At 42.2% G+C, this 24,948-nt stretch overlaps 2 protein-coding genes across 2 annotated transcripts in view; one reads left to right on the forward strand and one right to left on the reverse strand.

Moving 5' to 3' along the window:
- The window catches only part of LOC117246218 (insulin receptor substrate 1-B), an 80,582-nt gene extending 72,531 nt beyond the window's left edge, over nucleotides 1-8,051 (forward strand). Inside the window, exon 4 of the mRNA XM_033610024.2 lies at nucleotides 666-8,051. Within this exon, the coding sequence (XP_033465915.1) occupies nucleotides 666-673 (8 nt within the window). The 3' untranslated portion in view covers nucleotides 674-8,051. The remainder of the gene's footprint in view (nucleotides 1-665) is intronic.
- A 13,638-nt stretch (nucleotides 8,052-21,689) lies between these two features.
- LOC144459939 (uncharacterized) lies at nucleotides 21,690-24,177 on the reverse strand. The gene has a single exon (XM_078164774.1). The coding sequence runs from the start codon at nucleotides 24,175-24,177 to the stop codon at nucleotides 21,748-21,750; it is 2,430 nt and encodes an 809-aa protein (XP_078020900.1). The 3' UTR covers nucleotides 21,690-21,747.
- Between the last annotated feature and the right edge of the window lie 771 nt (nucleotides 24,178-24,948).

Raw genomic sequence — 24,948 nt, forward strand, 5'->3', positions numbered from 1 at the left:
TCAGTTTCCTCCAAGGACAGAACCAAACACAACACAGTGCATATGTAAAACGAGCAGATGGCTGGTCGACGCCATGTGACTCGTCTGCTCTCTCCACTCTGGAGCAGAATTATCATTAAGTCTGCATTCCTGCTAATCCTATCAACTGTGCAAACAAGGCCAGGAAAGACTTGTATGCGCCGCTAAGACTCGACCTTTTTTGAATTAGTACAATAGTGACATTTTCCTGGCAAAACAAACCTGTGTGCTCACATGTCTGATGTGATGTGAAGAGGTGAAATTGCCAGAAAAAAACCCTGACATGATTTCTCTGTTTCCCCTCGCACTGGCACACTCACACCCACACTTGACTCTGCGCCTGCAGCAGTAGGTGTCCTCACTTTCTCCTTTCCCGCTGTTCCCTTTATCGCTTTCTTCCCATCTGACTCTGAGAGTCTTTTTCCAGCTTATTTGCCTTTGTTGTTTATTCCTGTTGTTCGTTTTCGGGTCACTGTGTTCCTGGGCCGATAAGCAGACACTGATATCTTACATTAGACATTATAATTAACCTGATAAACAAGAGACACTGTATATGCATGTCATAATATTTATTCCTCCTTCATATCTGGGTTATTGTTTATCCTGCATCTCACCAAACATTTCCTCTTTCTGTTTTTTTCTTGCAGAGTGCTGATGTCAGTGCGTCGTCCTTTGGGAAACAATCTGGTGCCGCTCGGAGAGCTTCAAAGCTCCGCCTGTTCCTTTCTTGACAGCCAATCACACGGAGAGAGCGGCAGGATCGGACACGCTCCTGAAGCACGTTGACAGACTGATGGAAAACTTTTTCTTTTTTTCTTCGCTTTCATCTTGTTGGTTGTGGAAACCAACGGGGATGTGTGCCAAATGACATTCTTGAAAAGCTGCTCTCATTCCTTGAGTGAAAGCCAATCAGAGAAGGGTACAAAAAAAAATGGAGATCAGTGTTTTAGGTTTTTTTTTTCCAAGAGAGAAATTCTAATCATTAAGAGTATAATGGTGGCTATTTAGTGTATGAAAAAGAAAATGAATAGAGTTATATATCTGCTCAAAAAGTGCCTCGTTTTCAGATTGTAGCCATTTTACAAAGAACTTCAACTAACTGAAGCTTTGGGGTTTTTTTTGTGCTTGATTTGATGTAGTTACAAAATAATGCAGCAGAAGATATAGATAGATAAAAGGAGGGTAAGCACTGGTGTGAGCTTTTGCTGCGTTCATGTCATATAGGATGATTCCAGTGTTTACAGTGTGCAAGAAACACTTAAACATGATCACAGAGTTGGTAGTGCGAGGGTTAAAAATACTGTGCATGGTCAGTGAGCACTATAGGTATGTCCAAAATCAACAGCACAGTCACCAGAATAAAATGTTGGCATTCTACATTTCTGCAAACCACAAATACAACACATCTGCATGTTTGAAAGGTATATCAGCGTTACTAAAGTGACGTAGCATATGAGCTGTCTTTGTCATGGGGAGGTGGAGGGGATGATGGATGGCATGTCACTTAGGCAGTATTGCTGCCAAGCTGCAGGCCAGTGTTGGACACCAATAACTGGTTGTTGTGTAGATGCCGGTGGCTGCTTTTTCGGCAGCTTTTGTGCCGTTGAACGTGGGTGTTTCTGAGCAACTCTCCCGCAGCTTTTGTGCTTCTGAACATGAGTGATTTTCAGTGACGTGTTGCCACTTTTCCAGCAGCTCTTAGGCCCCTAGCTTTGGAATTGGGAGGTGGAGGGGATGGTGGATGGCACAACACCTTGGCAAGATGGCTGCCAAGCTGCGGATAACTGCTGGAGACCAATAAACAACAGAACTGGTTGTTGTTGAGCGACAGGTGGCAGCTTTTGTGATGTTGAATGTGGGTGTTTTTAAGCACCCTGTTGCCACTTTTCCAGCAGATCTTTTTGCACCTAAACAGGAATGTTTTTTAGCAACCCATCACCAGAAGGAAGGGATTTTTAGCAACCTGTCACCGCTTTTCTAGCAGCTTTTAATCCACCAAACTCAGGTGTTGCTAGGGAGCCATCGCCCCTTTCCAGTTGCCAGTTTACTTTTTCAGCAGCGTTTGTGATGTTGAACGTGGGTGTCTTCAAGCAGATTTTTTACCACCAAATGCGAGTGTTAATTAGCAACCCATCACTGCTTTTCCAGGAGCTTTTGTCCTCCGAAAGTGTTTTATAGCAACCTGTCACCGCTTTTTTAGCAGCTTTCATGCCACTGAACTTGGGTGCTGATCAGGGAGCCAGCGCCCCTTTCCAGCAGCTTTTGTGCCGCCAAGTACGGGTGTTTTTAGCGACCTGTCGGCGTTTCTCCAGCAGCCTTTGTACAATCAAACATGAGTGTTTTTAGCAACCCGTAGCAGCTTTTCCAGCGGCTCTTGTACTGCTGAATGTGGGTACTTTTTAGCAACCCGTATCCTTTTTTATCAGCGGCTTTTGTGCTACTGGTTTTGTTGTTTGTTGGTCTCAAACAGTTGTTTTACAGGTGTTTTACCCAGGTGTCACGCCATCCACCATCCACCTCACGATGACGTCAGCTCATAAACAGCATCACTTTAGAAACATTTCCTTCTGGCAACTGGGCCGGATTTTGACATGAACAATATTTATGAATTGAAACTGGAAATCACAATAAATCCAATATGACATGATTGCAGCATCTCTGCTAACATTAATCATGATGGTACTAGCCAATCTGCTGGCCTTTCTGTCTACTGTGAGAAATATTAGCATAGCCTGTGTTAGCATTCGGCTCATTTTAGCTCGCGCTGCTTTTACTCTGTCTTCTTCTCTCTCTGTTACCGTTTTTAACAAAGCCATACACCTAAAGTATTAAACACACAGGCTTGAAAACAAAAGTCACTTGTAGCAGGGGATACAGTAGCTTGCTAGCTAGCTAAAGCCAGCTAGGTCAGATTAACATATTAGCATCGTGCCAGGATATAAATTCAGCGTCCTGCTGACCACAGCTCAGGGTTAGAGACCCCTGATACAGAGCCAAGCAATCCCATTAGTGCTGTTAGCTCCAGACACTTGTCTCATTTAATCCACTTCGTCTCAGGATGCTAAATAACATTAGGTACTGAGGATAGAGACCCTATCAATAGCCATGCTAATGCTAGCTTTAGAGCGGTCAGCACGCTGCTTTTAGCACCGGAAATGGGGTCAGCTCTTGTTTCACTTCAGCCAGTATGAAATGATAAATGAAACTTCAGTTATTTTATACGTTAAGGTACCAAACATTTTAAGATTTTAAAACTTTTAAACTGGTTGAATTGAAAGTGTTGTGACCCAGAATCCTCCTTTAAGACGCTCCCTCCCTCCTGTCTGTCTTTTGCTTTAGCTCTTACTTTAATCTCCGCTATGCATCAGCACTTAAGTGCCTGTCTGTCCTTTTTATCTGTCCGTCTCTCTGCCCCGTCTTAGCAGCTAGCACTAATAGAGCTGTCCTAGCAGAATATATTAAGTCTATTTTTGTGTCTATTTTTGTCTCTTTTGGCTGTACAGTTCTCATGAAATAACTTGTTTATGTTTTGTTGGGTGTGACAATGATCTATCAGATGACTTGACTGACAACCATGGCCCTGATCGGAGGAGTTTTGGACTGTTTCTCTTTGCCGGTAATGGAGGACTTTATTATCACAGGGCCATCAGTGCCAAAACACAACAACAAAAAGGACTAAGCTCCGACAGCACCTCAAGAAGCAACTTTCAGCTCTCAAGTCTGGATGAATTGCTTTGTTTTGTTTTAAATATGTAACCTTTTGTGTTTCCCCCTGTTGTTTTCCTTTTGCAGCGGGGAGAACTGTGACATATCTGGCCTCGCAGTCTGCTTATGTGACTCTTGGAGATAAAGGTCGTTGTGAGGACTTGCGCACGCTTTAACCTTGAATTTGCCTACGACTTTGAACAGAGGATTAAAAAAAAAGAAATGCATGAAGAGAGAGCGAGAAAGGCCACCACGAAAAAACAACAATGTCTAAATACATGTGCATCTTATGTTGCTCCAAATTGTACTCATGTGTTTGTCTGCCTGTCTCGGGAAGTTCATGAACTCGCTCACTCTGGTCACATGACTTTCGGGGCCTGGAGCGTAACAATACAGCTTTATTATGAGCAGATTGGGATCTGTGGTTGGAATTGCCTCTAATAGCAGTTGCTAATGCAGAAGTGGGAAGAAAAAAAAACACAACAGTTGGACTTCAAACCAGATTCAGCACATCAATCCGAGACTTTCATCCAGACTTGAAGGCAAACACATGACGATCAGTGGAAATGTTTCTAATGTGTTCTGGAGATGTTCTCGTATTGAAACGCAGCAGTTTTCAGCCGAATGCTTGACGGTACTTGTAGTTTAGAAAGAGAGCGCACAAAAAGATTTGCAGTCCTGTAAAAAGCGGACGTTATCATCCTGTCGTTTAAAGCCCCCCTCTGAGCTCTGGCCGGACTTTTGAATGACGGTCTTTTACTTTGTCAAACTGCCTGCAGTCGAGAAGTTTCTTCCTCTGGCTGCCCGTGGCAAAGTGCTTGATGGCAGTGTTAATTTTATTAATGAAACTCAATGACCTAAGACGAGACGAGACTGACATCATTAAACACAAACTGTGACTGTATCAACATGTAAAACAGAAAAAGACTAAAATGCAGTTTATAAAAGTATAAAATTCACTCAAATCTCGTTACATTTGTTGACAACAAATTGATAACAAAACACAGATTTTCATATTTCAGTGTAGCTGTTTGTGTCCTGTGCTGTGTGTGCCATATCAAGACTACACCAGCAGCATAAGAGCGCCCTAAGAACTTGGTATTTTACTTTATTACTTTATTTATTTATTTATTTTTTTTTCAGACCAGTGTGGTCCATACAGACACAAATAAAAAACCAGACAGAGAAACAATCACGACAATGAAAACAGTAAAAAAATTCATAAGCTACAATAGCTAAAACACATACAAACATTTACTCCAGTGCTTCCAGAAACAGGAAGAATATCTAGTGTCACTCCATGCAGGCTCAACCAGGACCTGGATAACTTTGTTATCTGAGTCAGATAGTTTACAGATAAATTTAAACATAAAATTCCTCAACAATGCATAAAAAGTGGGAACATTACTGCTCACGGGAACTGCCCATTGGTTTGACATCCCATTGTTCCAACCATATTAAACCCATTGTTCCGAAGTCCGTTCCGAAATCATCATGATGCCCTGTGGTTAAGGTCTGGTTAGGTTTAGGCACAACGGGACTTCGGAACAATGGGTTTAATATGGTTGGAACAATGGGATGTCGGACCAATGGGCAGTTCCCATCATCAGCATACATCAGATGGTTGATGAGACTCTCCCCTACCATACATCCAGTCTTATATGCTTTTACCTCTTTAGAAAGATCGTCCATATATAAATTAAAAAGAACAGGTGAAAGTATTCCGCCCTGTCAAACGCCATTGGTCACCGGGAATGATGCCGATGTGGTTCTACCCCATTTGACCCGCATCGTTTGATGTAAATACCAAAAATGCAAGATCCTTATCAGATATGGGGGGACCCCTCGCTCTTGCAATTTAAAAAATTTTTTACAATGATTGACACGGTTAAATGCTTTAGATACATCCAGAAAACACATAAACACTGGAGTGTTATGTCTACTATACTTACTAACAACCGCCTTCAGAGCATATATACACAAATCTGTGCTGTGTTTATTTTTAAAACCAAATTGGTTATCAGTAGTTATTAAGTATGCTTGAAGCCTATCTAAAAGAATCCGTTCTAATACTTTGGACAGTATGCTAGCCAAGGCAATTGGTCTGTAATTTTCTATGCTAGATATCTTACATGTTTTGTCTTTAAGTATCGGCAATAACAAGACAGACAGCATAGAGTCAGGTAATATGCCGTTAGATACAGACACTGACGGCACTTAATTTCGTCTGTATTTGTGCACGTTTTCTCAGAGCTTTCAGGTACAGAAGAAACGGAGCAGTACCACTGCAGATCGTGGGGGCAGTGTAGTAGAGAGGTAGATCACCAGTTTCATTACGATACGACATTATATCGATTCTACAGTGAGATGCCTGTCCGGGCAGGTACGTCCTATTTTATCTCGTAACAGCATCGTTTACATACGGCATGTGCTCTGTCTGTTGACCTGTATTTTCTCCGAAATCCAAAATATTTGCACACTGCTGATTTATTCCCGAGTGAATAACATTATCGTAATCGCTTTTTGACGGCGACACAGACTTTCAAAATAAAGGCGTATCCTAAAGATGTTTTCATTTTGCATCAATGATTCGGGAGTGTTGATCATTGAATTGACATATCGATCCATGTCGATGGAACATGAACGCAGAACATGATTTGAAAAAAAATGTCCGTCCACATGTATTTCGCCGTATATGTTTTTATTGTTTAAAGGTTCAATATGACGACCGTTGCCATTGTTTGTTGTTTTCGAAAAGCGCCATCTAGTGGGTGTATCTATGCTAACATAGTCTCTATATACATCTATAGGCAAACCCCGGAGATCTTGCCTCCGGGAGAAGAGAGGAAGGGCCCTGGTTTCCGGTTGTAGGCTGTTTGTAGTCCGTGTGATATTGACCAATCACGTTTGAGCTGGCTGCAGTTGTTGCCAGGTTAAAAAGTCTGTGCAGTGAACTAACGAGGCGGAACATAATTGGCGTCACTGCAAACTATGAATCCATCGCAATGGTTCAGCATATTTACTTATATATAAACGGAAGTCGGAAACGGAAATTCGCCTCCTACACCCAAATCAAACCAGAATGCCAAAAAATCAGGGGTCTGCCCCCAGAGGCTGTATCGCCGTCTGCCAGAAGTCAGACGCCGAGTACAGCTGATGGGTTCCGAGAATGATGCTAACATAAAGGACACAAATATGTGGGCAGTGACGGTATTGAAATGATCGTCTAGTTTTGTACGTAAAAGGACTAAAAATAAGTCTATTGATTCAAGGTACTACACTGAATTTATCAGCAGTAAAAGGTGAAAGTAATTTGGGAATCTGCTTTGAAGTCTAGTCGTGGTTGCAGTAGTGCCAGCAAAAAGCAGAAATCTAAGTGTATCTTTGGAAACTAAAAGATCTCTGTAGATTTAATCTTGGGCTGAAGGCAAATATTCCGTTAATAAACATCTTTTAGGTCAACGTTTCGCTAGCTTATCCCAAACGAGATGAGATGACCCTGAGAGAACGCCTATGAGGAACACAACACTCTGTGTGATGGAGTACGTAAAGCTGGATTTATACTTCTGTGTCGCATCGATGCAGTACCCTATGCCGTAGCCTGACGTGCACCTCACCAGAAATGTAATGATACCGCCTACGGGTGAAATACCAAGTTTTTAGAGTGGCCCGCACACAAAGAGCTCAGTCAGGAGGACTCACAGCAACGAAGTTAAAGTTAACTAAAACAACAGACCACAATGATTATTAATCATTCAACCTGCTTTTCATCATTTAATAGGATAAAGTCTTTTGGGAAATAAGCTTGACTTAAGTTATAAAATTACTGGTTTTGGTTTGACTAGATTGACTCCAGTGTTCAACATAATCTGATGACTAGAAAAGGACTAAATTGTCAATGTTTTCATTGACTAAAATCAGACTAAAAGGCTCAGACTTTCACTCAACTACAGGATGCGTTTGACTCAATATGACAAAGACGAACATCTGACACAGGACTTAGTTAAAAAGATAGCTGACAAAATTAGCACTAGCCGCAGCCACAGATCATGACTAAAGTTCCTGTGGGAGAGCTCAGACGAGCGGGGTCCAAGAGTTAAAGTGGTTATATGGTTTAATTCATTGCGTTGTTTGCAAGATGTTCATAAAATGTGCAGAAAAGTGCTGCTGCTCTAAATTGTTTTATCTCTTCCTCCTGTTCCCCTGAGGGATGGTACTGAACGGGAATATTGTGAGATTTACCATTGATGCATAGACAGTTTTACTTCTGTTGCTTTAGAGGAAAAAAAAATCTGACTAAAAGGAAAAAAAAAAGTCAAACAACAAAAGGACTTGTGGTTTCTTTTGTTTCCTTCTGAGTGATGTAACGGGGATGTTAAAAAGTGGCAGCCTTGAGACAGAAAAACAACAGTGCCTCTGATTTAACTGTGTGTGTGTTGGGGGGGTGAAGAAGAGCGGAAGACGCTGCAATTTACAGGCTGAGGCGAGTGTGAACATCTGCATGAAATGCCACCGCCGCGGGCGGGCTCATGCCCCTCGCACACTCGCCGTCTTTGACTCACACACAGACGCTCGTATAGAGGCCTCCGACCGCAGCAGATGTCACACTGTAATGTGGAAAAGAAAACAGCCTGATTGTCATCCGTGCGGCCTCTTCAGCTGCGTTACTCACATTCACCACTCCCATTGATAAGATCATTTGCACTCAGAGCTGGCGAGCTGCCAGCGGAGCTAATCACTCGTCTTACTGGTAATTTGACCCACGTGGTGTATGCTGGGTGAGCTCCCTCTCTGTCTTAGTTGATATCTCACTCAGCACTCAGCTTAATTAAATAAGCTTATTTTAGGCATGATGAATCTGTGCGTCTTTCTCCTCTTGTCGTTAACATTTTGGGATCTTGTGTCATCCTCGTCCACAGGTGGCCAAGTAACTGAACCCAGACAGAGGCAGCATAGGAATTAATAGAAATGAGAACACACGCAGATCAGGAGGCACCTGCAGGTCCTCTCACCTCCCTGGCTGAGTGGAAACAAGGTTAGTGCGGACAATAAGGAGCTCGGTCGCACCTGCGTGAGAGGAGACACCACCCCACACCCTCACCAGAAGGGCTGCTGAAACCTACACTCTTTACACTCACTTACATCTTAAACAAAGTGAGCCCTGAGGGGATTTCAGCCCTACTTCAGATTCAGTTGAATGTCCCCTTTTCTTACAACATACTGGCACAAACACTGCCCCTGATTCACTGGCTGACTTTTACCGTTATTAGCCAGAAAGTCAAGGTTTCCTGAATTAATGAAAAGTTATTTTTTTCCCTGTGAAGCACCCTGAGGTGATGGAAAGCTCTAAATCCAACACAGTTAGTTGAGACTGAGTTTTAAAGGGACAGTTCACCCTAAAATCAAAATACATGTTTTGCCTCTTACCTGTAGTGCTGTTAATCGGTCTGGATCGGAAGTTCCTAACTGGTGGATCATGGTCCCAAAGTGGGTCAGGATCACACTAGTCAAAGAAAACTTTATTTCCATTTGCAGTATTATATTCGGCTGTATGGCTCTGTTCTGGGGCCTCTCTGCTTTTCCTCGGGCCTACGTAGAAAACCTCCAACATGGACTCCCATCCCACAGGAATCCCAGAAAATGTCAGACTCTACAGGTCACTCAAGATAATCCCCAGACCTTATTGTGAGCAGTTTAACATAGGAACTGTTTTCTCTCTACCAAACTACACCCATCAACCGTATCACCGAGCAAAAGGAAGCGTGCATCTACTTTAAGCTCACCTAGCACTACTGAGCCAAGGAGGATGCTGTCAATGTTTACATCTCGCATGAGCCTCTCGTCCATGAGTAGATGCACACTTCCTTCTGTGCTGTGAAACAGTTGGCAGGTGTTGAAATGGCACAACGCTCCTACCTTGAAGAGGCAGTGTTAAAGGTACCAATGGCGTCCTCCTTGGCTGAGCTGTACCATTAGCTTGCTCAGTGGTGCTAGGTGAGCTAGCAGTAGATGCACGCTTCCTTCTTCCTTCCCTGATACGGTTGGCGGGTGTAATTCGGTGGAGAGAAAATAGTCCCCACATGAAACTGCCCACAACAAGGGCTGTGGATTATCTTGAGTAACCAGGTCATGATTTCTGGAAAGACACATTGATGTTGAGCTTTTCAAACGTATTTTTTTGGCACCACATGCCGAGTGTCATCTAGTTCCATTATATTGGAGAGAGGGCAGACATCTCTACGGCTGATATCTCTTACACTCTGTAACTCACACCAAAACAATCTAGACTGATTATTGGCACTACAGGTAAGAGGGGAAATATGTGTGTTTGAGTATAGGGTGAACTGTCCCTTTAAGACTGAGCTTTAACTCCTCGGTTGACGTGAGAAGTCAGATAAACTCAGTTCCCAGTGATAGAGACAAACAGACAATCAGCGCTGCTCTTGGATAAGAACGAAGGAGCAGAGGCGGGCACAGCTGCCATCTAGTTGTCGTGGCGACGGGCAGCGACAATGCAACATCCCCAGTCAAGACGAGAGACTGAAAGAGAGCGAAGAGGAGGAGGAGATGAGGAGGGGGGGGGGACTGGATGGGGGCCAAGACGAGAGGACACCGAGTTCAGCCTCAGAGAGAAAGAGGTGCGCTGGATGGACGCCAACAGGTGGACCTGTTGTGTCTGAGCGGGCGGTGTATCATCTCCTCATTGTGAGTGTGTGACACTGTATCTTTGCAAACACTCGTACATGCACCTATTGGCACAGAGCGGCAGAAATGGACTCGGTAACCTCACTTGTTTACACAGTGCAGGGTGAACACAGGAATACAGTCTCGTGGATTAATGGGATAAGAAAGAAAAAATAGATCTGTTACACAAATAATGTTCAGAGTCTGGTGTAGTGTCAAGTAGGGTTTCATACACAAGGAGTTGCTTCAGCAGATAAGAAACATAAATACAGAGTAGAAAATATTCTGATATAAATATGTACAGTGTAACTGTTTATAGTAAAAGAGCTGGGCAGGAATGTGCCAAAATATATTAGAGGACATGTATAAAGGCTCAAAGTATTGCCTCTTCATACGTCTAAAAATGTTCCAAATTAAGTAATCTGAAAAGTAAAAAACATTTGGCGACCTCTCAGGATATTTAAATTGGTAGGCCACCCAGATCACGATGAATTTAATTAAGTTTAATTCAATAAAAATGCATTTATAAAGCTCAATATCACAAGTTGTGTAGCAGATATTCAGCAGCTGAAAAGAAGAATATCCAAAAATTGACTGGTCTAGCTCGATGCAGCAGCACAAAGTCACGGAAATAACACAACACACTTACCGCAGTACGTCAGCTCATCGTCCCAAGGCTTCACCCGAACCTCTGACCTTCTCTAACTTATAGTTTTGTCAGATGACGACCTTAACAATAGTCAGATTTATTAGATATATGGCATTTGTTGTGTAAAATAGTCCTATGCGTTTCTTTCCATCTGTTTTTGAAGATTTAAGGGACTGTATGTAAATATTTGTGGTGGTGAGGGGAGGCTGAAGTTTATCATTTTGTAAAGGTTTTCTTTAAAGGAACACTTCACTTACACAATGGCTGTTTGTATATAAGTTACTCACCCCATGTTATGTTAAATTTGTGAAGAAAACTTTGTTTTTCCAGCATGCCTCCACAGTGAACGAAGAATCCAAAAAAAAAAAAAAAAAAAAAACGGATCCCGGTCTCACTTGAAGTTATCGATATTTGGTGCTCGGACAGTGACTTGTGGCATCAGAAACAGCACCCTGTGGCATCAGGGGGAAACACAACAAGACAAGGACGAAAGTTAAGGCGGCGAAAGTCTGAGTGGGGCGGGTGGGAGGGGTCCAACAAACACAGACTTTCACCTGAGAGAGCAGTGTTCGCGTCCCGTAAGATTTTAAGCCAAACACTTTTCTTTTTTCCTAATCAATCAAATTTTGGTGTTGTACTGACATAGGGCTTTTATTTTGAAAGAGACAGTATGTAAATGTTACATTTCCTGTGAAAACACAAGTGTATTTTGAAAGAAGACAATGCATGCAACAGGCAGAACTTGACACAGCATCCCAGAACGTTAGCAACCGACACACCCAGGGTGCCTTGCACGCCGTATGTGGACGTGGAAAGTCCATGACCAAATGTTGATATGTGACGAGGTCACAGTGAGAATGTTTCGAAAAACTCTTCATCCTTCATTAATTAAAGTAGTAGTGGTCCACGTTTAACAACAGCAAAACTACATCAAAACATCTGTTTACACAGCTCATGCAAGCCTCATTTATCCAGTTGTATGCTCAGTACTTCAAAAACAGACAACCGTTTTTGACAGGGAGCTGAACTAAAAGGATAGATGTCTTTGCTTTCTTCAATGCCAGACTCCATTGACAAAATCATTCATTTTATCTTGCTGATCACAGGAGCTGCTGGTCTACTGCTGCCTTGATCAGTTAGTCTATTTTAAGTTGTTGTGTGACTTTGATAAATCTAAACGAGCCATTGAAAACACCAAATTCACACAATAACACAAAAAGACTAACTGATCAAAGCAGCAGTAGACCAGCAGCTCCTGTGTTCAGTGAAGTAAAGTAACTGTTTTTGTCAATGGAGTCTGGCTTTGAAGAAAGTATGGAGTTTTAAGTGCCATACAGTTATCCATCATCTGTTGGGAAGTACTGAGCACACAACCCAACATGAGACAGTGGGAGTTGTGTTTGATTTTGCTTTTTTTGGCTGTCGTTAAACATGGACCCCAGTGACTTCAGTTCATCAAGAATCTTCTCTTTTTTTTTGGTTCTTTGTTCACTGTGGAGTCATGTGAGAAAACAAATATTTCTTCATGAATTCAGTGTAACATGGGGTGAGTAACTGATATACAAGTTATCATTTTGTGGATTAAGTATTCCTTTAAACACCCCTCTTGACTTTTTGCCAAAACATGCAAACACTCTGTTATAGTCATATAGATTTCATAGAGAACAGAGTGTTGTCAAGGTGTGTTTTATTTTATGTACATGGCAGTGAAAACACATCTCAAGCCTGTGAAAAGCACCGGTAAAAAGGAGTGACATAAACCTGCGGCTCCATGTATGTCTTGGCCTCATTGATAGAGTGTTATTTTTATGGCGTTGACATCATCGGTCCTCAGCCGCACGGAGCATGTACAGTCCGCTCATTTCCCGCTACATGCTGGCAACAATACAGGAAGTCTTCCTGTCTTTATGACTTCCTCCATGGTGCAGACCGCAGGAAACTTGCTGGATGTAGGACACGGAAATAGCTTTTGCTCCCACAGCAGATGTGGGAATGTTAATGTAGGCGCTCTTCCATGCTCCTTAATTACTTCCTTCCCATCATTCATACTTATTCAAGTATATAGCCAGGGGCGGATTGAGAGGAAGTAGGTCCCTGGGCACAGACATGCAAAAGGCCCCACCACCTCCTCTACAAAGGAGCAAGTCACACAGACTTTGTTGTGGTTTTACCTCTTTTTGTTGTTTTACTTTTATTTTTAGTTGTCAGGATATTTTTGTGGTTTTTGTGTCTGTGATATTTTTGTGTCTTTTTTGGTCATTTATTTTTCTCTTTGCCATTGTTTTGCGTCTCTTTGTAGTTGTTCTGTGTCTCGTAGTTGTTTATTTGTGTGTTCTTTGGTCTTTTTTTCTCTTTATAGTCCTTATTTTACTCTTTGTAGTTTTGTGTCTCTTTATAGTTTTTTTGTCTCTGTAGTTTCTGTGCATCAGTTTGTTTCTTTGTCCTCTTTTTACATCTCTGTGGTTCCTTTGCATCTCTTTCTAGTCATTTTGTTTCTTTTTGTAGTTGTTTTGTGTCTCTTTATCATGTTTTTGTGTCTCAGTAGTTCCTTTGCAACTCTTTCTGGTCGTTTTGTGTCTCCATAATTTTTTTGTGTCTCTTTGTCTTCTTTTTGTGTCTCCTTGTAGTTCCTTTGCATCTCCTAGTAGTCGTTTTTTGGGTCTCTGTAGTTTTATGTCTCTTTGTAGTTCCTTTGTGTGTCTTTGTAGTCGTTTTGTGTCCCTGTTGTCTTTTTGTCTCTTTGTAGTTCCAGTCTGTCTCTTTGTAGTTGTTTTGTGTCTCTTTGTAGTTGTTTTGTGACTCTTTGTTATCTTTTTGTGTCTCTTTGATGTAATTTTTTGTAGTTCCTATGCATCTCTTTCTAGTTGTTTTGTGTCTCTTTGTTATTTTTTGTGTGTCCTTGTTGTTCCTTTGCAGCTCTTTGTAGTCGTTTTGTGACTTTTGTAGTTGTTTCCTGTCTCTTTGTAGTTGTTTTCTGTCTCTTTGTTATCTTTTTGTGTCTCTTTGATGTAATTTTGTGTCTCTTTATAGTTCCTATGCATCTCTTTGTAGTTGTTTTGTGTGTCTTTGTTGTCTTTTTCTGTGTCTTTGTAGTTCCTTTGCATTTCTTTGTAGTTATTATGTGTCTTTTGTAATTGTTTTGTGTCTCTTTGTTATTTTCTGTGTGTCCTTGTAGTTCCTTTGCAGCTCTCTGTAGTGGTTTTGTGTCTTTTGTAGTTGTTTTCTGTCTCTTTGTTATCTTTTTGTGTCTCTTTGATGTAATTTTGTGTCTCTTTGTAGTTCCTATGTGTCTCTTTGTAGTTGGCTTGTGTCTCTTTGTTGTCTTTTTTTGTCTCTTTGTAGTTCCTTTGCATCTCTTTGTAGTTATTATGTGTCTTTTGTAATTGTTTTGTGTCTCTTTGTTATTTTCTGTGTCTCCTTGTAGTTCCTTTGCAGCTCTTTGTAATGGTTTTGTGTCTTTTGTAGTTGTTTTCTGTCTCTTTGTTATCTTTTTTGTGTCTCTTTGATGTAATTTTGTGTCTCTTTGTAGTTCCTATGTGTCTCTTTGTAGTTGGCTTGTGTCTCTTTGTTGTCTTTTTTTGTCTCTTTGTAGTTCCTTTGCATCTCTTTGTAGTTATTATGTGTCTTTTGTAATTGTTTTGTGTCTCTCTGTTTATTTGTGTCTCCTTGTAGTTCCTTTGCAGCTCTTTGTAGTGGTTTCGTGTCTGTTTGTAGTTGTTTTCTGTCTCTTTGTTATCTTTTTGTGTCTCTTTGATGTAATTTTGTGTCTCTTTGTAGTTCCTATTGGTCTCTTAGTAGCTGTTTTGTGTCTCTTTGTTATCTTTTTGTGTCTCTTTGATGTGATTTTGTGTCTCTTTGTTGTCTTTTTTTGTCTCTTTGTAGTTCCTTTGCATCTCTTTGTAGTGGTTTCGTATCTGTTTGTAGTGGTTTCATGTCTGTTTGTAGTTGTTTTGTGTGTCTTTGTTTTGTGTCTCCTCCTGGTTGTTTGAGGTTAATTTAAGTGATGTTTTGCAGGTGAAGGCTGGGGGGGCGCTGACATTCGATAGGCCGGTTCAGTCATTCATCCATGTATGAAGCAGAGGTGATTAAGAGATGTGTAGCGCCAGATTTTGTGTTTAATTTTCTCCTTGAAGTTGCCATAATAAACAACATAGTACAGGTGTTTCGGCTTAGGTAGACCTACTTTATGTTGACTGAGCCACTAAGGCCCTGGATTACAGTCAGTACACTCAGACTGCCTCTGCTAATCCTCCCAACTTTCCCTCTTTTCCCCCTCTGCTCTGCAGTCCTTACATATAGCTTTTAGGGCAAACTTAATCAATGTAGACTCAGTAAAGTTTGCACACAGTCCTGGTCAAAACAGAGTGGATCTGATGGTGGGGTCGGTCCGCTGCATGGCATGTGAGGTAATCCGAGCCACGAATACCACACAGCCGATGCAACCATTTTCTAATGTATTTCCAGCTCTCTTTTCCTCACTGCCCCTTCTTTCACATAGTGTACTTAGGCAAACAAAAAGCCTTTCTCTGTCTCGCCCCCCCCCCCCCAACCAACTGACGCTCACTCTCTCGCCTCATATGCTTGCCATGATTATGGATTTGTCTCTACAACAGGCTGCATGTGAAATCCGCTCTGTCACTCCGTAGAGATTCTGAGGAAAAGGAAGGTTTAAAGTGTAAAAAAGTGCCACATGGAGTGAGTGAGGGAGGGAAAACGAGGAGGGGAGGACGGAGGAGGAGGAGGAGGAGGTGGGGGGGACTGTGAGGCCTCTGTGCTTTTTTTTCCTTGAAAGCTCCCTGAAAACCGCAGACACATGGTACAGAATTCCCCTCACAGTAGGAGAGAGGGGGAGGGCCGGCTTTGCAAGAGAACACCGCACTGTCTGCGATAAACACACACACACAAAAATATAGGCGAGCACACACACTTGGAGAGGAAGGGAGTGTGTGAACCACTCAGCGACACAAAAGGCCGCACAGAAAGAGAGGAGAACTTTGAAGGAGCCGGCAGGGCAACGCCTTGACATGCCAGCACGCGGAAAACCTCAAAACATCATATCACCTTAATACCTTTCAGCTCTATGGGAAAGTGGATGGTCCCACTTTCCACGGGTATTGGTATGGTGGTGGTGGTGGTGGTGGTGTGGGGGTGGGAGGGGGGCGTTAATCCAATGTACAATGTGTTTAACTTTGACTGGCAGTTCCCTCTCCCACCCTCTCCTCTCTTTGGGGCCCCTTTGAGCTCGTAGATTGAGGGCAAGCGTAAGAACTGGTATTTAGGTGGTGTTGGCTGACTGGGAAAAAGGTGAAGGGTCATGTGGTGTGAATGGACCTGTTAGGAGCTGTGATGTGGGCTTAGCGTGGACCCAATGCCCTTGAAACAGAACGCTTGGTTGGCTGATTGATAAGCGTGGAAGCAAAAACATCAATTTTGTTCTTAATTGTCAGCTTTTTCTTTTAAACGCTCTCAAAGACCAAAACCCATAACAGTAATTCTGCAATTTATCTTATCCTCTTTAAATTCCTCCGGCTTCAAAGTTAGGAAGTATTCCAAAAGGACACAGCAGCAGACAACATCCAGCACTTGAGGTCACACGTGGGGTAATAAAAATGGAGGAGTAACACCATCTAGTGGAAGATCTGGCATCTGCTCTTGCTTTAAATGCAGATTGAGTCACTCAGCAGTTGGCATCATACGTCTATACAAACCACACATACTTCATATTTGCACGTTCTTATGCCGGGGATACTTTGATACTTTTCATTTCAACAGTGCTGTGGTAACATGTGGTTACGTTTAAGCACAAAAACATTTGGTAAAGGTTAGAAAAAGATCATGTTTTGGCTTAAAATAACTGGTTTCGGGGGCACCGGTCCAGCAGGAAATGCAGCAATGTCTTAGTAAACGATTGCTTTTCATGCTACTATCTCAGCAGAAAAAGCAGCGATGTCTTGAAATAAATTAACTGTTTTTTTGTACCTATATCGCAGCAGAAAATTGAGCAAAAAACAACCTCTTTTCATGCCAATATCCTTAAACGAAAAGCAGCCGTGTCTCAGCTTTTCGTACCGTTAACCTGGCAGGAAATACAGCAGTGTCTCTGTATTAAATAACTGCTTTTCATGCCACTATCGCAGCAGAAATGCAGGGATGTATTTGTTTTTTCGTGCCACTATTCCAGTTGGAAACGCAGCTATGTTTCAGTACAAGTCAACCACTTCTTATGGTGCTATCCCAGCAAGAAACACAGCAATGCCTCGGTAAACAACAGCTGCTTTTCGTGCCACTATTCCAGCAGGAAATGCAGCAGTGCCTTGATAAAAAACAACCTCATTTTACGCCTGAAAGGAAAAGCAGCCGTGTCTCGGTAATAAAGTCGCTTTCCATGCCACTATCCTGGCAGGAAATGCAGCAATGTCTCAGTCGTAAACAATCACTTTTCCTGCCACTGTCACAGCAGGAAACGCAGCGACGTCTTGATTAAAAACAACCTAATTTCATGCCAATATCCCGAAAGGAAAAGCAGCCGTGTCTCGGTAAAACAACTGCTTTTTGTGCCACTATTCCAACAGGAAATACTGCAATGTCTTGAAAAAAAAATGAGCTGTTTTTTGAGCCTCTATCACAGCAGGAAAATCAGCGATGTCTCGGTTATTAACAATCGCTTTTCATGCCACTCTCCTGAAAGGAAAAGCAGCTGTGTCTCTGTAAAAAAAACAGCTGCTTTTCGTGTTGCTCTCCCGGCAGGTAATGCAAAAGGTCGCTCCGAAACCCCCATGTTTGGTGCCTTGAATGCAGCTTTTTTACATTTATACTTGAGTGCAGCATTTGAGTGAATGTACTTAGTTACATTCTACCGCTGGGTATAATCCACAGCCCTATCCCACTGACAATATAGATAACAACATAATGACAAGCACAACAAATTCTGCTCCATTTTTTCCCTCATGGGTCAAATCAATAGAACAAACCACACAGTTACTTGTTTCCTTCAGTTACACTTTGTGTGTTTATTAACGGCTTGGCAGAGCCACCAAAAGACCTTGTAGCAAAGAGGAAGATCAGGTTTTTCCATCTCATAGCGTGTTAACCCAGAGACCAGCATGCTGAAACCTTCCCTGTAAGCTTGAAAGAGGAGGTGGAAAATCTGTGTCAGCACAGTGAATAGCCGCTGCCTGCCTGCATGGGAATGAGGACACAAGAAATGGGAATACAATCAATTTATAAAAAGCCTCAAGTATGACCTTCCTCTGCTTTCCCTCTTCATACTTGACATTACATTATGCAAATCGCTTGCCAAATGAGGCAAAAGTTATGCTCAGAAATCCACGATTGACCTCTGTGGATGTTTCCACTCATCATGAGGTTTCTCCCCGGAGAGCAGGAGTCCTGAGGTCAGAGCTGGAGGATGTTGTTTCAATAAAAATGTTGTGCTACCAGTCATGCTTTACAGTACGCAGCACTTTCAAATAATTCCCAGCATTTCTTGTTAACCATTCGTCATGCCAGATGAGTGGTTTTTACCACAGTGAATGAAACAATGGGAAAATCACTCTGAGGCAATCTCAGAACAGTATTTGAAAAGCCTGACCTTTTATTTCCCAAGATGATGTATTCAAAACTCAAAGGCGTTAAGTTTAGTATCGTATAAGATGAATGAAAGCAGAAAATTCTCTGGCTGTAGTTGCATAACTAACAGAGCTCTAATAAACTCTTTGTGTCCCTGTCATCTTTTTGTGTCTCTTTGTAGTTCCTTTGCATCTCTTTGTTGTTGTTCTGTGTCTGTTTGTAGTTGTTTTGTGTCTCTTTGTTGTCGTTTTGTAACTCTTTGTAGTCATTTTGTGTCTCTGAAGTTCCTTTGCATCTCTTTGTAGTTGTTTTGTCTGTTTGTAGTTGTTTTGTGTCTCTTTGTTGTCGTTTTGTGTCTCTTTGTTGTCATTTGTGTCCCTTTGTAGTTCCTTTGCATCTCTTTGTTGTTGTTTTGTCTGTTTGTGGTTGTTTTGTGTCTGTTTGTAGTTGTTTTGTGTCTCTTTGTTGTCATTTTGTGTCCCTTTGTAGTTCCTTTGCATCTCTTTGTTGTTGTTTTGTGTCTATTTGTAGTTGTTTTGTGTCTCTTTGTTGTCGTTTTGTGTCCCTTTGTAGTTCCTTTGCATCTCTTTGTTGTTGTTTTGTGTGTGTTTGTAGTTGTTTTGTGTCTTTTTGTTGTCGTTTTGTGTCTCTTTGTTGTCATTTGTGTCCCTTTGTAGTTCCTTTGCATCTCTTTGTTGTTGTTTTGTCTGTTTGTGGTTGTTTTGTGTCTGTTTGTAGTTGTTTTGTGTCTCTTTGTTGTCATTTTGTGTCCCTTTGTAGTTCCTTTGCATCTCTTTGTTGTTGTTTTGTGTCTATTTGTAGTTGTTTTGTGTCTCTTTGTTGTCGTTTTGTGTCCCTTTGTAGTTCCTTTACATCTCTTTGTTGTTGTTTTGTGTCCGTAGTTGTTTTGTGTCTCTGTTGTCATTTTGTAACTCTGTAGTTATTTTGTGTCTCTTTGTTGTCTTTTTGTGTCTCTTTGTAGTCATTTTGTGTCTCTGAAGTTCCTTTGCATCTCTATGTAGTTGTTTTGTGTCTCTTTGTTGTCCGTTTGTGTCCCTTTGTAGTTCCTTTGCATCTCTGTGTAGTCCTTTTGTGTCTGTCATCTTTTTGTGTCCCTTTTTAGTTCCTTTGCATCCCTTTGTTGTCTCTGTAGTCGTTTTGTGTCTCTTTATAGTTTTGTGTCTCTTTGTAGTCCCTTTGCATGTCTTTGTAGTTCATTTGCATCTCTTCATACTCTAATAAATGTACGCATTGTTTCCATATTTTGGGAAACAGACCACTTGTATATCAGTTACTCACCCCGTTCTACGTTGAACTGATGAAGAAAACTTTGTCTCTCTGGCATGCCTCTACCCTGGAAATCTGTTCTTGCGAGAGCACAATTTGAATTTGCTCAGCGAGTCACTCTGGCAATCAGTAATGATGCTCATTACCTATGCCCATGAAACCGAGCTGCACCAAACACATCGGTGTATCTGATATAGGCGGACCAGAGGCGAGCTAAACAGATGACGACAGCGCTGTGACGATGAAGTCCGGAATCAGTCAGTAAACATTGCAAGATGGCTACAGATGAACACCAGTTGTTTGAAACGGCTTTGGCCGCTACAATGAATGAGTTAGACTTGGCTTTTTCTCTAAAAGAGGAACAGAAGACGGCGCTCGAATCTTTCCTTTGCAAGAAGGACGTTTTTGCTGTTTTGCCGACCGGATATGGCAAGAGTCTAATCTACCAGTTAGCTCCGCTGGTAGCTAAGTGTATACGTCCCCCATGTATTGTTCTGATTGGTCGTAGTGTTATCCAATTGCGTGCAGTGATATTTACAAATGCATGCCTGGTGCCGCCCCTGGAGTTGGGCCATTTGCATTACTCATGGCCAGACCCTAAATCTTTCTAGATTTGGGTCTGGATTTCCAGGCTAGCATGCCTCCACCGTGAGCGAAGAATCCAAAACCTGAGAAAATTCTTGTGTCAAAACATCAGTTTACAAACTCTCACACAACTTGTGCAGTATAATAAAAGTCTAATTTATTCACTCAAATGCTCAGTACTTCTCAAACTGAACTAAAACTGACACTATGCTCTCTTTCCAGCCAGACTCCAATGACAAAAACAGTGATTTTACCTTGCTGAAAACAGGAGCTGCTGGTCTACCTCTGCCTCGATTAGTTAGTTTGTTCATGTTATTGTGCGACTTTGGTGTTTTAACAAGTTAGTTCAGATTCACCAAAGTCACGCAATAACAAAAACAAACTAAAAATGGAGGCAGTGCTAGACCGACAGCTCCTGTGTTCAGCGAGGTAAAATTACTGTTTTTGTAAATGGGGTCTGGCTATGAAGAGGGCATAGACAAGTTTCAGTTTCTGCTCCTGTCCGTTCCGGAAGTACTGAGCATACGACTGGATAAATGAGACTTTGAATAAGAGTTTGTAAGCTGATGTTTTATTATAGTTTTGCTGTTGTTTAACGTGGACCCCTATGACTTCAATTCATCAAGAATTTTCTCTGTATTTGGATTCTTCGTTCAGCACGGAGGCATGTAAGAAAATCAAAGTTTTCTTTACAATTTCAACTCAACACAGGGTGAGTAATTGATATAGAAATGGTCATTTGGGGAGGTGAAGTGCTCCTTTAAATGTGAAGCTAGCACCAGCAGCCTGTTAGCTTAGCTTTAGGTAGCATAAATAAATTACAACAAAGACTAAGAATCATTTATCAACACGTTTTTGAGACACAATTGGAGAGGCTAATTATCAAATTTGTTGGTTGGGATGAGAGCACATTGTATGAACGCAGTGCAAAGCTGCAGCAATTAGCTTGCCACACATACAGGGACTCACATGACTTAACATGCACGTGCAACCAGACCGTCTGCCACAACAAAGAACAGAGAAACTCAGATTACAGTACACACAGAGGAAGCATGACTTCATTCTCTGCCCAGGACGCCATCACTCTACTGTATCTTAGCTGTTTGCTACTATATTTATGCTCTAAATGTTGTGCTAAGCTTGTTTAAGAGTTCTTCACAGCCATTGTTTGCTGAGAAACAAAATTCACAAGTACTTTTTCCAGCTTTTATTGAGATTGAAACAACCACATGACAAGTTTCTCTCATTTCTCAGTATGGGACAGTTACAGTTACGTTCCCAGTTGACTGTCGAAGATTATCTAGCTCTAACAGATCCTCACTCAGCCTCTGACTCTTTTTAGTATCAGCTGAGAAAAAATCAGACACATTAAAACCCCCACTTCCACTTCCTTCATCATCCAGGAACAAATCAGATGTTTTCATGTCGACTTCTTTGCTTCTAACAGCCGACTTGTTTTCCTCAGCAGCACTTAAATCTACCTCCTCCTCATCTTCAGTTTCAGCTTCAGTCCCTCTGCTCGTGTTGCCTCCACTAACCACAGCATCCTCAGAGTTTAAGATCCAGCGTTCTTCCTCTTCGTCTTGCCTGGTTGTTGTACCGCTTTGATGATAATCCTTACCAGCCGGCGTGACTGGTGTCTGAGCTACGACGCCGCTGAATGAGGCACTTCCGAGAATATCAGCGTAGGTTAAAGCTATGATCCTGGCAGGCCTCTTGGGCAGCCTGACGATGGCTGCGTTTCCACCGTCACTGGCAGGAGGAGTAGTATGAGTGAGCTTTTTACCGTTTCCATGCACACGTCTGCCTCTCACGGTGCTGCTGGTGGAGCTGTTGAACGGGCTCATCTTCACTGCAACAGGTTTGGGTTTGTCCTCCGATTCAGTGTTGAGTTTCCCTGCTGATCTGAGATAAGATGAGGAGACCCTTGGGGATGCTGTAGCTGGATTTTGTCCGTGTGCTATTCTGTCTTGAATCGGCTCAAATCCCTGAAAGGTGTAGATTTTACGTCTCTGCTTGTATTTCTCAGGTGTAAATCTGGTGCCTTCTGCCGGCTTTAAAAGTGGCTTAAGGTCTTCAGTTTGGCTCAGTGTGGACACATGGCTGCTTTGCTGTGGTTGCCAGATCTGTAGGCTTCTGAGTTTCAAACCCTGCTGTACTCTTGAAGACTTGTCAGGCTCTGTAACTGGAGTTTTGGCTCCCTCAAGTGGCCGACTGTCAAATCCTTTGAGACCATATATTCTTTTAGAGACTCTGTACTGCCTGCGATCTGGTTTCTGGTCCATGCTGTCATCGCTTTCAGGTAGCACAGGTCGAGCTTCCTTGAATCCTGATGTGAACCTTTGAGAAGTCTTGGTTTGGGTGATATCTAAAATGCCATGAGAAGGTTTTAGAAGTGTAGTAGATGCTTCTCTCTGGCCGAAACTATACCTCGGTGACCAGGAAGGGTATAGACTTGTGATTTTATGGTCTTTTCCTTTGTTGAAGTTGTAGCGTTGAGAGTTGGATCGGGGAAGAGGGGGCTCCTTCACAGCTCTCCATGTGGGTTTGTCAAATCCCCTGAAGCCATAGATCCTTTTTACAGTTTGTGCAGGTTTGTAAGGATGCATTGTTCTTCTTGTGGTTGTGTTCGTGAAGCTACTTGCTACAGATTTCTTGCTGCTAGGAGTATCTTCCTGTGGTATAGGGGCAAAACTTGGCATGATGTTGCCTTTTATTGGAGCAGAGACTTGTTGGTATTTGGTAAAACTATCTGTCCAAGCACCATACTGGGCCATGTTAGCATGATGATAGGGTTGATTTGCATAGCTAGAGAGATGCTGTACCTCTTCGGTTGGGTCTTTTCTTTGTGACTGTTTAACATTTGAAGGAAAGCTGCCGTAAACTTGTGCATTGGAGGCCCTTTGCTCATGTCCATCACCAGTGACTGTATGAGCTGTCTCACGTCCACCAAAAGAGGCCTTGGAGTCCTTGAACAGATACGACTGGACCTTTTTGTGTCTCGGCGTCTCACCGCTACTCCACGGGTGCAACCCCTGGGAGAAATCCGTGATGGATGATGTCACTTTTTCTGGGCTTGGGATGCTTTTAATAACGGAGGCGTCTAAGCTGTGGCTGATTGATGGCGCATGAGGGGCAGTTTGACTCGCGAAGCCGAGAAATTTGCTTGATTGAATCCCACTAGATGGACTCCGCGCCCTGACCGCAGCGAGCTCGTTTGTCTCTTTATAGCCACTGTAATGCCCTCTTGAAGTTGGCAGCAGAGTGCTCCAGTTTCTACCAGCCAGGGCTGAAAAAAGAGGGGAGCCATTTGTGGGAGGTTTTCCTTTGATGTAGGATTTCTGAGCATCTTTGGCGTACCAGACTCGTGAAGGACTTGAGCTGTGATGAAAGGGACTGGCAGCTTCTGTATGAGATGATTTTCTAATGATGGCTGGGGATGGATTATAGGAGTTTCCAGGGAAAGGGTGGTAGCTGCTTGCTGGCCTCGCTCCACCCTGCAAACTAGAAGTTCCCGCTCTGGACTGTTTGTTATCTGGGCTGTTTTGACTGTAACTAGCTCCTGTAATCTGTACAGGGTTTGACTGATGGTCAATGATTGACGAAACTGCTCCGTAATTCCCGCCCGTCTCAGTTTCAATAGCAGTTTCAGTTCGGAGTCCGGTTTTTGTTGATGACATACTGGTAAAGAGGGGATGTTGCTGATTGTGTGGAGCGTACAGTTGTCTCAGGACTTTGTGCGTCACTCTGTTGTCCACTTGGGTCGTTATGGGACTGGCTGAAGGTAGAAAAACAATGTGGACGTAAGAAATAATGATTTACTCTCGAAGGCAAATAACTTATGAGACACTGATATTTTATGCTCATTTTATACCCTTATTTTAGTTAAATATCACCTGAAATGACTGTCTAGAGGACAAATACTTTCCAGATTTGTTTACACAAGTTGCTATAAATCTCTCTCTATAAAAAAAAGCTCTTATCACTCTACGCTTTTGTTAAATTGCCCAGAGAAAGCTTAAAGGGACAGATCACCCTAAACTCAGAAACACACATTTTTCCTCTTACCTGTAGTGCTATTTATCAGGCTAGATTGTTTTGGTGTGAGTTGCAGTGTTGGAGATATCGGCCTTAAAGATGTCTGCCTTCTCTCAAATATAACAGAACTAGATGACACTCGGTTCGTAGTGCTTAAAGTGCCAAAAAATACGTTAGAAAAACTCAACATCAATGTCTCTTTCCAGAAATCATGAGCTGGTTACTGAAGATAATCCACAGACCTTGTTGTGAGCAGTTTCATGTAGGAACTATTTTCTTTCTACCAAACTACACCCGCAAACCGTATCACGTAAGGAAGAAGGAAGCATGCATCGACAATTAGCTCACCTACGCTGCCTGTTCAAGGTAGGAGGATTGCGCCGTTATTCCTCTTTGCCATTCTGTATAAAAAG

This window comes from Epinephelus lanceolatus, chromosome 22 (genome assembly GCF_041903045.1).
Source record: "Epinephelus lanceolatus isolate andai-2023 chromosome 22, ASM4190304v1, whole genome shotgun sequence".
NCBI classification, from domain to species: Eukaryota; Metazoa; Chordata; class Actinopteri; order Perciformes; family Serranidae; genus Epinephelus; species Epinephelus lanceolatus.